The sequence below is a fragment of the Tiliqua scincoides genome, chromosome 8, assembly GCF_035046505.1.
Source record: "Tiliqua scincoides isolate rTilSci1 chromosome 8, rTilSci1.hap2, whole genome shotgun sequence".
NCBI classification, from domain to species: Eukaryota; Metazoa; Chordata; class Lepidosauria; order Squamata; family Scincidae; genus Tiliqua; species Tiliqua scincoides.
In genome coordinates this window covers 9,283,834-9,297,984 of record NC_089828.1, presented here as the reverse complement: position 1 = coordinate 9,297,984, position 14,151 = coordinate 9,283,834, and the positions used below count along the sequence as shown (strand labels likewise).

At 59.5% G+C, this 14,151-nt stretch overlaps 1 protein-coding gene across 1 annotated transcript; it reads left to right on the top strand.

The window, feature by feature from the left end:
• Positions 1–9,902: 9,902 nt before the first annotated feature.
• LOC136658611 (gonadotropin-releasing hormone II receptor-like) lies at positions 9,903–11,554 on the top strand. The gene is made up of 3 exons (XM_066635390.1): positions 9,903–10,445; positions 10,608–10,815; positions 11,091–11,554. Exons 1-3 carry the CDS (start codon positions 9,903–9,905, stop codon positions 11,552–11,554), a joined length of 1,215 nt encoding a protein of 404 aa, XP_066491487.1.
• The last annotated feature ends 2,597 nt before the right edge of the window (positions 11,555–14,151 follow it).

The window sequence follows — 14,151 nt, the reverse complement described above, 5'->3', positions numbered from 1 at the left end:
TGGAGGATATGCTGCCAGTATTACATCCCTCCTCAGGCCTGGTAATTTAACCCACAAAGATTCTATGGTGGAGTCGGACCCGCCTTCAATCTCAACTTTGCTGGATTCTACCCCTTCTTTAACATAAATGGCCACCCCACCTCCAACATGCCCCTCCCTGTCCCTCCTGTCAAGTTGATGGCTCTGGGGGAATTTCCTTTGGTTGGGCCCAGAGAGGCTGATCAACCTCTGGAATAAGGAAATGGCCAGGGAAGAGGGTGAAGGGGGTGAGAGGCTGCCAGGCGGCCTCTGTGCAATGGAGCACTGTGTGGAATGAATGGCATAGCAGCTGTCAACTGAGGCAGTGGTGAGTCAGACCACACACAAAGCATGCTGTGGCAGCAGAGGAGGCTTTTCTCTCTGCCTCCAGTGTGTTCACTGAGAGCCACCCAGCTGTTCGGGTCCTGCTCTGCTTGTTCTCCCGGAAAGGGGATGAGAGGAACTCGGCAGTTCTCAATGACCACTTTTTGGGGTGGGGTGCTAGCATCTTTGCATTTTGGATGAGGCATTAACTATTCTTGTTTTGCATCTGTTGGTCCTGGTGTTCTGGATTTTTCCCCCTCTTCTACTGCCTGGCGTTGTGCCCATGGAGTGTGAGGCCAGTCACTTGACCCTTGGCCCAGCTTGGGTGGGGGGACTGGTCAAGTGGTTAAGGATGGGGGGTTAATTCATCTTTGAAGAAAGGGATGTTTTCTCTGGTGTTGATATTGGAAGTGGTTTGCCCCCTCCTGAAAATCTCTCCCAGATCCCACTGTACTGGATTGGAAGATTTGGCCACCGTCCAGCCTCCTCTTTCTGGGCAGGGCAACTGAATGGGTGGTGACCTTGCAGCTCCAGAGTGTCCTGGATGAGACCAATTATAAGGACCATTTCAATCCGCATCAGTCTTTGGTTACAGGACAGAAACAGCTTTGCAGCACAATTCTAGGCATGTCTACTCAGAAGTAAGTTCCCTTGTGTTCAGTGGGGCATAACCCAAGGAACATGTGTATAGGACTCCCCCTGGTGGAGGATCTCTTCTGGGGCCTGGCTGGGCGAGTGTGTGCCTGTTGGTCCTGCAGATCTCCCAGTGGCAGGTGACACCAGACCCCAGTGTCCTGCAGGGTAAGTTGACTGGGCTGGAACTCGGAGGCACCATTTTGTGGTGCTTCCTGTCCTTCCTGGCTGACCAGGCACCTCTTTGGCCCTGTCACCATGAGCAAAAGTGACACAAGTTGTTTTCTCAACAAGGAGACAGAATTCAATGCACAGGTTTCCCTCCCGAACCCTGACGTTCAAGAAGAGCAGGCAGGGTGGTTTGGCTTAATGTCCCTTCCTAAAGGAGTCACTGAAAGCAGTCTGAACGGGGACCTAAGAGCAGCTCTTTGCTGCCTGGGCAGGAAATTGGCATCAGCAGAGAAGGCTTGCGCCGTGTGACACTGTTGAAGTCATGGAGTGGGATAATGTCTCGGCCTCAGTTGTCCTTGTAAACACACCCAGCTGTGCTTGAGGAGCTGCATCGTTGATTCTGCTTGCCCTTCTGCCTTCCATGCTGACAGAGTGCCTGGACACCAGAGAGTGAGGGGGGAAGAGCCCCCACTCTCTCAAGGCCTTACAGGGAGTGGAGCCCCAGTGCACCAGGAAGGGGGGGCAGCAGAAGGACAGAGAGTGCTTGACCTTGGCATCTTGGGGTCATAAGAACATAAGAACAGCCCCGCTGGATCAGGCCATAGGCCCATCTAGTCCAGCTTCCTGCATCTCACAGCGGCCCACCAAATGCCCCAGGGAGCACACCAGATAACAAGAGACCTGCAAGGCTTCCTGGGAATTGTAGTTAAGAACATAAGAACAGCCCCACTGCTTCAGGCCATAGGCCCATCTAGTCCAGCTTCCTGTATCTCACAGCGGCCCACCAAATGCCCCAGGGAGCACACCAGATAACAAGAGACCTGCAAGGCCTCCTGGGAATTGTAGTTTAAGAACATAAGAACAGCCCCACTGGCTCATGCCACAGGCCCATCTAGTCCAGCTTCCTGTATCTCACAGCGGCCCACCAAATGCCCCAGGGAGCACACCAGATAACAAGAGACCTGCATCCTGGTGCCCTCCCTTGCATCTGACATAGCCCATTTCTAAAACCTGGAGGTTGCGCATACACATCATGGCTTGTAAGCCGGAATTGATTTTTCCTCCAGAATCAGGTCCCAGATCAGGCCCTATTAGAGCACCACGGGCACCCTGGCCTCTGGCTGATGGAATGCACAGGGATCCACCTGCCCTCCCTGGCGTTATTCGACACCTCTGTGAAACCGCTGGAGTAGATCATGTGGGGTTTGAGGGTTCTTATGTGTGTCCCCAATAGGCAGATGATGCCCAGCTGCCTTTCTCCAAGCTGGATTTGATATTATGCCCGAGGGCATTTCCTGGAGGCAGTGGGGCTGGATGAGGAAGAGCAGGTGAAAGGTAAATCTAGACACAATAGAATTCCTCTTACCCATTTGTCAGAACTGCCACAGTGGTTTGTGCATTGGTACCATCACAACTGGATTGCTGTGATGCCCTCAACAAGGGGCTGCCCCTGAAGGTTGTCTGGAAGCACCATTGGTGCTGAGTGGAACAGCCCAAGTGGTCATGTGGGGGCTGCATTGGGTGCTGGTTTTCTTCCAAGTACAGTTCAGGGTGTTGGCTTTGACTATTAAAATCTACTGTGGCTTAGGACCAGGGTACTTGAGGGACCATCTCCTCCCATACGAAGCAGCCCCTTCCCTGAAGTCATTTGGAGGGGCTCTTCTGCATGTGCTGTCATTAGCTGCTGAAGCGGAGCTGGCAGCAACAGGGGCTTCTTCTCTGTGTTGGCACCACTGCTGTGGAACTGCCTCCAATTTGAGCTAAGAACTGCTGGGGTAGGACTGGCCAAGTGGACAAGAAGGTCAGGAAGAGGTGACAACAATGAGGCTGGTGGTGCTTCACCCCCTCCTGAAAACATTTTCCTAGATCCCACCATACAATTAATCCTCAGTTTTAAGTACCTCAGTTCAATGGACTGAAATAATGGACAGTTTCCAAAATCTGAGGTCTCTTAAGCCTCGCCTTGTGAGCTCCCTCAGGCTCAGAAGTACCGATGGAGCTCTGTAAGGTGACCCAGGTCAGCCTTTCTTCAGGTGCTGCTGCCAACCCTTCTCTGTGGGGAACAGCAATGATGGGACACCCTCCCCTTGGACTGGACCTACCTCCTCTGTGGTCTTTGGGCAGAGACACCTTCCTCTTAGGATTGGCTTTTAGGGAATTTGCTGCTGGGGGCCATTTGGCATCCTTCTGAATTTTTCTGGTTCCTTTGAGTCTTCTTTTGTGGACTCTCTGTGGGGCCCTTATTGGCTACATTGTCAACAGGATAATGACTGAACTAGGAAGCCATGGGGGAAATAGAGGGCTCTGTGAGGTTCTTTCCTAGAACACTCATAAAACCCTGTTTTTAAAAAAATGGTGTTTATGGTCAGCTTGCCTGTGAAAATCACCTTGTGTCTGCAATACACGTCTACAAGTCTTCAAGAAGGCAGGATATTAATTACTAATTATTATTATTATTATTATTATTATTATTATTATTATTATTATTATTAACAACAGAATATACTGCTTTTCATCAAAAAGTTCACAAAGCGGTTTACAGAGTACTGTGGTTTACATAGATAGCAGTTCACAGATACTGTGATAAATTGTGATGCTTTTTAAAAATTCTATTGCTTTAGTGTCATGCGGTGGTTTTGTGCTTTGCATTTTATTATGGGATATTGTCCATTGCCTCAGACACCTTGTTTCCTAGGGGAGGGGGTAGCAGGCTTTTTGACAAACCAAGGGACACTGAGGAAGCGGCCCGGCTCAGGGCTCACTTTGCTCTTCTCCCACTGACTCCTTTTCCAGAACTCCATTCTTGGGTTTCCTTGGCAACCCTCACACCCCTGGTGTCAAGTACCCTTGTGCTGGGCCTGGGAAAGCTGCCATGCCCTGCTCCAGCTGTTTCACACTCTGCTCCAGGCACATGGGCAGAGCGTGCTGGGAACTGGGCGGTGGTGGGAAGGATTTGTTCTCTTTGGGAAACTAGTTGCAGCTGGGGGGTGGGGTGGTAGAAGGCAGGCTGACACCTGCATTGCAGGGGCTTTGAAGGAGGATATTCCAGGCCCCTATCTGCCCTCTGGGGCTAGAACTCTGCACCAACTCTAGGAACATCCCAGGAGGGAAGCTGGAAGCCTGTGTGCCAGGCACACATTTCCCTGTCCTTACAAGGAAGTCAGTGTCGTCCCGATAACAGAAGTCTTGGGTGAGCATTGGGTGAGTTTCAGCTACATGTGCACAGCAATGGAACAGTTGTGCCACAGGAAAAGGACACTACTTGGTCTTTAGGTGAGGCCGACATGATAGGAGTGCCTCTGTGTGATCCTGGTGTCTCTTCATTTGAGGCGGGCCCCCCCCCCACTGCTCTGGTGCTTCACCCACTGGAGAAAAATGCTTCTAGGGAGGAGCCTCCTGCAGCTTTTGTATGCATTTCAGCTCAAAAGCAGCCTTATTGAGTCTAGATTCCAGTGTGATGCAAAAGGAGGTGCCTGGAAGCCTCAATGGGAGCCCACAAATGTGAAGGGGAGGGTTGCTCCAAGATGAGTGTTTTTGGGTCTCACTTGAAGACCCTCCAGACGGAATTGCCAAGCAAGGCCTCCAGCTCCAGAGGGGGAAGCAGCAGCTCTGTTAGGCCTTGGTGGCGAAGACGGACCAGACCCTCAGAGTTGTGGCCACAGAAGCCTTTTTGTGGACCTCTGTGAGTCCATGTAAGGAGCAGGACTACAGCATAGCCAGGGGGCAACTCTTGACTTGCCAGTGTATCTCCTTTGGCCTTCATTTGCTTCTGGGGCAGATCACAGGGGAGGGGATCTGGGGCAGCTGCCCTATTACTGAGAAGATTTATACACTTTTCAACAAAAAAAGGTTCAGAAAGCGGTTTACAGAGAAAATCAAGCACAGGACGATGAGCCGACAACACTCCCCCACCGCCTGTTCCTGGGTAGTGGCTTCCATCCCTCTGCAGGCACACGTCTGTCTCTCTCTCCCAGGGCCAGACTTCATCTCTCCACTCCTGGGAAGGGAGGGAATCCTAAGCTCATTAGAGAAAGAGTGTGAATGACTGGGCTGCCTGCCTCATGCTCAGCTGGCTCCTGGCAGTGTGGGGTGGGGGTGGAGTTGGGCTGTGGGGTGGATGTGGAAGCCTGGGAGTGGGAAGTAAGAGCGTGACATCGTGATCCAGAGACTGGCTCATGATTTGGGGGCAAAATGATAGGCCAGTATGCAAACCCTCCAGGAGAACTCTCCTAAGCAGAGGACCCCCCCACCCAAAGCAAAATGAAAACCTTCCTTGCTTTGGCTGACAGAAAGGAAGCATGGGTGGGTGCCTACCTCACAAGGTCGTTGGAAGGATGAATGACATGGGTGGGTGAATCCAGAAAGTGCCCTGGCAGCCTTTTTGCTGCTGTTGCAAAGACAAGAACCACACACACACACACACACACACACACACACACACACACACACACACACACACACACAGAGGGGGGCGGTTACACAGTCTGACAGACCAGGCAAATGGTGACCGTCTTAAGATCAAAACATGTCCCCCCACCACCACATCTCACACAAATGTGTGTGATTTGTGTGCACACAAATCTCACTCCCCCCAATTGCCTTTCAAAACAGACAGTTTCACATAAGTGATATTTTGTGATCAAGGTTGTGCAGAGATCCAAATCAGGGCCTCTGGAAGACCTGCTTCGGTGCTGTCCACATACCAGCAGTTGGTACTTCTGGTGACCCAACGGTACTTCTGCCCTCTGCCACAATCCCACAGAGGCCTCTCAGCTGAATTCTGGCTTTGGTGACAGAGGCCCTGCAGAAAAGCACAAGGCCTTGGAGATCCCCGAGTGCCCTGAATGGAGGGCTGGGTTTGGATGGGGAGCCATCAAACTCACTAAGCAGCCTACCTCGCAAAGCTGTTGGAAGGACAGATGACATGGACCATGAAAAGCCTTTGCTCTGTGCAAGGGGAGTGGAAGGTTCACAAACGCAGCTGTGAATCTCGCCTCTGCCAGGAACTCTGGCTGTGGCTCTGGGCAAGTCCCGCTCTTGGCCCACCCTGCTGCAGAGGTGCTGCGCCAGAGGCAGAGCTGGAGTGGCAGGCAGATGGATGCCCATCTGCCACAGAGCCCTTCTGCCCTTCCCTCGCATGGGGCTCCTTTTGCCCTGGCAGAGGGCTGGCTGCCTTGGCGCCTAGCAGTGCCAGGCAGAGCCAAGGCAAGCCACAGGACAGGGCAGCCGCCACAGCACATGGGGGGCAGAGAGAAGGCAGGGCTGGCGCTGCAGCTGTGGTCCTGGGGAGGCCCCTCGCTGGCAGCCCGGTGACATTCCGAGCTGCCTCTGGAAAGGGTCTCTGCTCCCCCCACCCCCCAGCTTTGATGTGCGGATGGGCCTCCGAGGTGCCACTTCGCACCTCGGCCCACATAAAGGGCGGCGCGGCGGCCGGGTCCTCGCAGACCGCGCCGGCTCCAGACGCACCGCCTGCCCCATGGACGGCCGCTTCCCCTGGCCAGCCTTCTGGGCCCCGCCGCAGCAGGAGTGGGGCTGGCCCCCGGACGACAGCAGCGGCTCCCCGGCCTCTTCGCCCGGCTCCGGCAGCCTGTCGCCCGCCGAGTCCCCGCACTGCCCGGCGGCAGCAGCAGCCCCTCGGCCGAGCGCCGGGCCCCGCGCGCCTTGGCGACCCGGCCCGCGGGGCCCGAAGGGGGGGCGGGCGGCCAGGCTGGGCCAGGGGCAGCGCCAGAGCGCCAGCCAGCGCGAGAAGCTCCGCATGCGGCACCTGGCCAGGGCGCTGCACACCCTGCGCCACTACCTGCCGCCCTCCGTGGCGCCCGCCGGGCGGAGCCTGACCAAGATCGAGACACTGCGCCTCGCCATCCGCTACATCGGCCACCTCTCGGAGCTGCTGGGCCTCGGCGAGGAGCCGCTGGCCCGCCGGGCGGCGCCTCCGGCACGCCGCTGCCACCTGTGCCCGCCAGGGCTGGGCTGCTGCCAACCCCAGCAGGAGCGGCCGGGCCCCGAGAGGCGGGCGGGGCAGGCCGCGGAGTTGTGCTGCTGGGCCCCACCGCCCCTCGCCCCCCTGGATCCCAGCAGCAGCCCCCAGCGCAGGGGGGGCCCCTCTCGCCCCAGAGCGGACGGCCCCCCCGGCCCGCTGGCGTCGCCCGTCACTGCAGCTGCCTCCTGGCTCTCGGCCGCCTACTGCTCCGACGGGGGGGACAGCGGGGCCGGAGGGACCGAAGCGGAGGCGCTCCTGCTGCCGGCCGAGCTTGCAGACCTGGGCCTCTCCCCGCAGGTAGGTGCCCCCCGCCCCCTTTGCCGCCTCAAGGCCGTTCCTGCTGCTCTGGGGCGGGGTGAGCCGGCCGGGCCGGCAGGCAGCTGGTCTGGCGGGCGGGGCGGGGCTGCCCGGCCGTTCTTCTCCCCGGGCGGCCTTGCGGAGGGATCGGAGACGCGCCCGTGTCCTGAAGCCGCCCCTTTCCTCCTCTCGCTCCAGAGTCTCCCCGACGAGCTGGTCTCTTTCCTGGAGGGGCTCCTTCCCGCGGCAGCCGACGAAGGAGCTTCCCCGCCGCAGCGGACCTGTTGAGGGCTGCACCGCCGGGAGGGCCACGGAGCGCGCGGCGCCGGCCCTGCCCTGCCCAAGGCGCCCTTTTCCCGGGGCTCGTCGCCCGCCTGCCCCCGGAGGACTGCCCGGAGGACTGCCTGCCCCCGGAGGACTGCCACTCAGGCAGGACTGTGCCCGCGGGCTGCCGGCGGCCAGACACTGTCCCGGACGCCCCGCTCCGCCAGGCCTTGCGGCGCGACGTCCTCGGCTTCCGGCGGGAGCCCCGCGCCGGCCTTCGGCGCTGCCGCTCTTCTCGCGCGGAGCGGGGCCGGAACTGGCTGCGACCCGCCTCCCTATTTATTGACGCGCACAAGGAGCTGATCGGCGGCCCAGACGGGCCTGAGAGCGACGGGGCGGCCCCTGCAAGTCGAACAGGCGCCGCGCGCGCCCTTCTGCACGCCCGCTCCGTCGGGGTCTGGTTGCCCGGAGCGGCGGGGAAAGGTCTCTCCCGGAGCCGCTGCTGGGAACGGAGAGGCCGCGGAGAGCTGCCCTGAGAAGCCCGAGTGCCCCCTTTCCTAATAAACGTGTTCTGTACTCTGCAGTCGTTTGTCTCCTCGTGGCCACCCCATCGCCCCCCCGCAGGCCCGGGAAGGGAACCCACCTCCAGCCGCTGCTTCTTTCGGGGAGAACCTGGGGTTGGAACGTGTGGGGAGGAGGGATGTTCGCCACCCCCCTTTCCCCCGGTGGGAGCCTGGGTCAGCCAAGCGTCTCTGACTTGCGCCGCTCAGGCGGGCGGGCGGTGGCAAGTGCCCTCCGCACCGGAGTCACCCAGGGCACGTACGCCTCCTCGGGAGGCCTCCAGCCAGCTGCCCCAAGCACGTCTCCACTGCCCTGGGGCGAGGAACCCCAACACCAGGGCCTAGGAGAGGGGGGTAAAGGGGGCAGTTTGTACTCAGGCCCAGGGCCAGAAAGTTCCTGGGATCTGACATTTTCCGATCTCACCAGAACCCGCTACCTGTTAACTGCTGCTGCAAGCCATGCACACCCGGCCCACGAACGCATCCATGACCCTCCTGAACACAGTGTCAAATTGGGAGGAAACTGGCCTGCCACAGTAGCTCTTTGGCTTGTGGATCCCATAACCCTGAAGGAGTGCACAGACGCTCAGGAACCAGGCTTCAGCAGCTGCAGAAGTTCATTTTGGTCCATTCTAGAGTGAGCTTAATTTTCTGCAATGGATTTTCTATATTTCAAAGATTTCAGAGAGACTTGGGAGTGTCTTCGGTTTTCAGTCTTACCACCTAGCTGCCAATGCTGCATGAACAGGTAGACCTGGGCTCTGCATCAAGAAGCCTAGCAGACCTGGGCTCCAAAGACGATTGTGGCTGTCAGCTCCCTCCCCCGCCTTATTTTGCCCTCTGTTCTGCCTGCCCCGTTGCCCCCTCCATTGGGAAGGGGCCCAGAAGAAACTTTGTACCCCTGATAAAATTCCTCTTGTAGGCTCTGCCCAACCTCGGCTGCCAAGCTGTCAGGGCGGGCAGTGGACCAGATGCACGGAGGACGGGCAGCGTGCAGCGTCTGCCTTTCACCGCTGTCCGGAAGAGGGATGGGGCAGACTCTTCCAAAAGGCAGACGCTGCGCGCCGTCCGTCCTCCGTGCGTCTGGTCACCCTGTCCGTCCCAAGGGGACTTCGGCCCTTGGCATCTGGGGAGGCTGCACTGCGCCTCCGGGCTCCAACAGGCCAGGCCCTCCCGCGACGGGCTGGAGTCTGCTGGGCGGGGGCCCCTGCGGCCGGAGGCCTTCGAGGCGCAGGCTGGGCTCGCAAGGAGACCGCTGCCACCTTCGGAAGCAGAGCTGCGCTCCCATGCGCGCTCCTGCTTCAGCGGAGCCTCCCTTGCCCCTGTGAGCCCCCTGCAGCCCTGGCGCGGACACACGTCGGAGGCCTCGGCCACCCAGGCACGGTGCAGCCCGGGGGAGCGAGGGGCCTCCGCCCCTCCCCGTCGAAGACACCTCCCCGGAGGGGCGGGCGCGGAGCCGGGCAGGTGCAGGAGAGGCCCGTCCCCACGACGCTGGAGGAGGGCTTGAGCCGGCGTGAGCGCAGCGCCGCTGCAGGGAGCCCTCGCGCGGCGCAGAAGGCGAGGAGGGGGCGCCTGGAGGGAGGCGGCCCAGCCGGTGCGCGTCGGGCTCCCTGCTGGCCCGCTGCCTGTTCCAGGCCGTCGGTTCGCGGCTCGCCATGAGGGCCCCGGAGGCGAACGGCAGCGCGGCAGGAGCCCCGGCGCCCTGGGAGAGCGCCTGGGCCTGGGGAGGGGCCGTGCCGGCCAACGGCAGCCGGGCGGAGGGGGCCCCGGTGCTGCCGACCTTCTCCGCCGCGGCCCAGGCCCGCGTGGCGCTCACGCTGGTGCTGTCGCTGGTCGCCGGCGGCGGCAACGCGGCCGTGCTGTGGGCGGGCACTCGCAGCCGTCGGGCCAGGCGCTCGCAGGCGCGCGTGCTGCTGCTGCACCTGGCGGGCGCCGACCTGCTGGTCGCCCTGCTGGTGATGCCGCTGGACGCCGCCTGGAACATCACCCTGCAGTGGCGCGCCGGCGACGTGGCCTGCCGCCTGCTCATGTTCCTGAAGCTGCTGGCCATGTACGCCTCGGCCTTCGTCACGGCCGTCATCAGCCTGGACCGCCAGGCGGCCATCCTGCAGCCCCTGGCCATCGCCCGGGCCGGGCGCCGGAACCAGGTCCTGCTGCAGGCGGCCTGGCTGCTGAGCGCCGGTCTCTCCGCCCCGCAGGTACCGCTGGAGGGAACACCGGGCGCGGGGGGGGGCCTCTGGGCAGCCTGCCGGTCCCGTCTAGCAAGCAGGGCGGCCGGCGGGGGGGGGGGGCGCCGTCCACCAAAGAGCCGGGCAGGCGGGCTGAGCCAGACCTCCCCCTTGTCGCTCCTTGGCCTGCAGCTCTTCCTCTTCCACACGGTCACCGTGGGCTCCCCGCAGAGCTTCACGCAGTGCTCCACGCAGGGCTCCTTCGCCCAGCCCTGGCACGAGACGGCCTACAACATGTTCACCTTCCTGGGCCTCTTTCTGCTGCCCCTGCTCGTCATGGTGGCCTGCTACTCGCGCATCCTGTGGGAGATCTCCCACAGCACCGGCTCCTCCAGCAGCGGTGAGTTGGGGGGCCACAAAGGCGGGGCTGAGCTGGGCTTCAGACAGGTGAGTCAGGCCCTCCCCACTCAGTCGCCAGCCCCTTCCTCGCCTCCTGGTGCATGAGGGAAGGCCCCCCCAGGATGGGGCGGGACTGTGCCACTGCATCTGTCTTTGACTGTGTGCATGCCCCCTTGCCAAGGAAGCAAGGGGGGGGGAGCATCGCAGACTGCTGCTCTGCGTGTGTGTTGCTCTGCCAGCCCCCTTCTTTGCCAAACCACCCCTCTGTCTTTTCAGCTCCTCTGCGCCGGTCACGGAACCCCATTCCCCAGGCTCGACTGCGCATGCTGTGCCTCAGTGTGGTGATTGTCGGCTCCTTTGTGGTCTGCTGGACTCCCTACTACTTGCTGGGCCTCTGGTACTGGTTCTGGCCAGCGGCCATGGAGGGATCTGTGCCCTCCTCACTGGCACACCTTCTCTTTGTTTTTGGCTTAGTCAACGCTTGCCTGGACCCCATCACTTATGGCCTGTTCACCCTGCCCCTGCACCGGCGCCTGGGGTGCTGCTGTGGAGCGTGGAGGCCAAGGACACAGCCTCAGCCCCTCTCCCTCAACACCAGCTCTTTTCCATGCTCAGCTGCCTCTTCCATTCGTGTCAAGCGGGGGGTGTCCCAGCCTGACCTTCCTGCAGAGACAACATCTTCCCCAGCCGTGCCCCTGAGCAGCTGGCCCCAGGACCCAGGTGGCAGCCACTGTCTGTGAAGGAGCTGCCATGACTGGGAGGGCTGGAGCACTGCGACCGCTGGCACCCACTCTCCTTTCCCTGCTGGGCTGCCAGGGGGATCCTGCTGGGCTGCCAGGGGGGTCCTTCACCTTTCAGAGCTGTTACCTAGCCCTCTAGGTGCTCCCTTCTGGTCTTGGGGAGAGCTTGTGCCTGAGAAAAGGAGGCCCTGGTTCAGGGCCCCTGAGCCCCCCACACCCACAGGCCCACCCTGGGGCTGGAGAGTGACACGAGGGTTCAGCTGAGTGGCAGGCAGTTCCATGTGGGTGAAGAGGGACACCCTGTGCTGTGGCAGGTCCTGCATGAAGCTCCGTCCATAGTGCTCAGTGCATTGCTCCAGGTTTCCACCTCCTCCTGTGATACAGAATGGCAGGCAGCCATGGGCTGGTAAAGATGAGTTCAGGAGCTCCTCCACATAGCCACACCCCCACAGCTGCTCCTCCTAAAGCTGTAAGCCCCCCCCCCCCACTCAACTTTAAATGTTTTTCTGAGGGTATCTTCTGCCACTAGTTTCTACTTAGAAACTTAGAGCTTGTTTAAAGAGTAAGTTCATTTTATTGTAAACTCGGGGAGCGGGTTGCAATAAAGGTCTCCAACCCTTAGCCTGAAGAAGCGCCCTCCCCTTTAAGCCAGACAGGATGGCCTTACCTCTTTGGGGCCCTTTTTGGACCAGAAAGGGAGACAGGAAGTGGGATATGGTGTTAAAATGTTTGGTAACCTCTGACCTGGACATCGCCTACCACTCCCCCATGCCTACCACTCCCCCATGCCTACCACTCCCCCATGCTCCGTTGGCATCCTGCTGAACTTGGTACTTCCTCTCAGCCAAGACCTTGTGAAGACACTACAGAGGCAACCGCTGCACATGCCTGCTGCTGGAGTTATGGCTCCTGCCGGAGGAGAGTTCCTGAAGCGATTCCCTGGGCTGCCTGCCCAGCATTCAGTTGGGGAGGCAATTAGAGAGATCTCATTCCTGGGTGTGACCTGAGGAGTGTTGCCCAAGAACAGCATGTTGGGCCAGAGGGCATTTCAGCAGCCAGGGCCCCCCCCCCTCTCTCTGATGGAGGTGTGTGATTTGTGGTCATCCAGAGTGTCCTTTTGGGCCATGGGACAAATCAGTGCTCAGTTGCTCTTGCAGCTCTGTGTTAGATGAGGACCTGGGAACCTGGAACCAGCTTCTGCCTTGTGGAGTCTTTGAGCCAGGGTTTCAGCCTGTTTTCAGTAGTAGGGCAAAGCCCTTGGAAACTTGTAGTGGTCATAATAAAGAAGAGCGTCTCTGAATATGTGCTGAGTTCTTCACTCTGACCAGCGATCCAGGTCTGTGACTCTCCAAGATAAGGAGTGCCGTTTTCGGGTAGGGTGGAGCCCCTCCTTCACCCTCCAGTCATGGGTTAGTGGCTTAGTGTGTTCATGGCTAAGGAAGATTCTGCAGAATGTGTGGCTTGCCTGTGGGTCAAATGGGGTGGGTGGTTTTGAAAGGAAAGTTGAGGATGCTGCCAGGGGGACGACATCCAGGATCAGTCAGCGTGGGTAACCACTTTGGAGTGTTCGGTACTGGTGGTGTCTGTGGCAGTGCCCAGGAAAGGGACCTGCAAGGGCCTTCAGCCAGCTTCTCTGCAACCTGGCCAGGCTGCAGCAGGAGCCCTGAATGTCCTCCCTCCACCCCTCTGGTGCCCCCCTGTGCTGAGTGGAGAAGGCAGGTGGTAAGATGAGCTAGCAGTGCCATTTCCAATGAAGTTCTGACTTGCTCTCTATCCTGGAGCACTTACTGCCCCTGGAACTTGGTCCTCTGTGTTCTGGCTGAAGGTCGCCATTGGACACCCTCCCACGCAGGCTGCTGCCATCTGCCCTTCGCAGCCTTGAGTCTCCTAGGAGTGCAGCAGTTTGTAGGCTAGGCCACAGCTCAGCCCTGGAAAGCCCTGAAGAGAGTTGAGAGCCCTGACCTTGCCTCCCGCTCCCTGCCTCCGTACAGAGCCACCGCTTGCGGGAGGGTGGCAGTGACAAGGAGCCTCCCTTTAGAAATTGAGCAAAGAAATCTGAGAGCAGCAGTGCTGCACAGGTGCTGAGGGACTTGCCCCCCCTCCAGCTCAAGGCCAGTCTCCATCCGCAGAGGAACTGTGCAGTGGCTCTGTGCAGTGTGAGCCAGAGCTGTCTTTGAATTCTGTCCCTGGCAATGGCTGCATGCGTGATCTTGGCCAAACCACCGCACAACATCAGAAGGGCCCAACTGCTGGATTGGGCCCAGGAAGGCCCAGCTTGTCAGGTCTCCGGTTTCCCACAGTAAGCAGAGAGGAAGGCAGCTTCCCTCACTACTGCTCCCTCCACTCTTAACTGGGATTCAGGTGAATTACTGCTGACTCCAGCAGCAGGGCGGCATGTGGTCATCATGACCAGTAGCCGCTGACATACTGCTAGCTCTTCATATTTTTGTCCAGTCCCCTTTGAGAGTCCGCTATGCTCCACGTCTTGTGGCAAGTTCTGTAGATGAATGGTGCACTGAGTGAAGAAGTCCCTCCTGAGCACCCAAACTCTCCTCCCAGTCAGCAGAAGACAAGAGCGTCACTCCTGAACCTCACAA

What these genes read in the sequence shown, in the direction of transcription:
- LOC136658611 (XM_066635390.1), top strand. Translation starts at nt 9,903, where the DNA reads ATGAGGGCCCCGGAGGCGAACGGCAGCGCGGCAGGAGCCCCGGCGCCC. An exon ending in CCGGTCTCTCCGCCCCGCAG is followed by an intron (nt 10,446 to 10,607) that starts GTACCGCTGGAG and finishes CTTGGCCTGCAG; the next exon opens with CTCTTCCTCTTCCACACGGT. An exon ending in CACCGGCTCCTCCAGCAGCG is followed by an intron (nt 10,816 to 11,090) that starts GTGAGTTGGGGG and finishes CTGTCTTTTCAG; the next exon opens with CTCCTCTGCGCCGGTCACGG.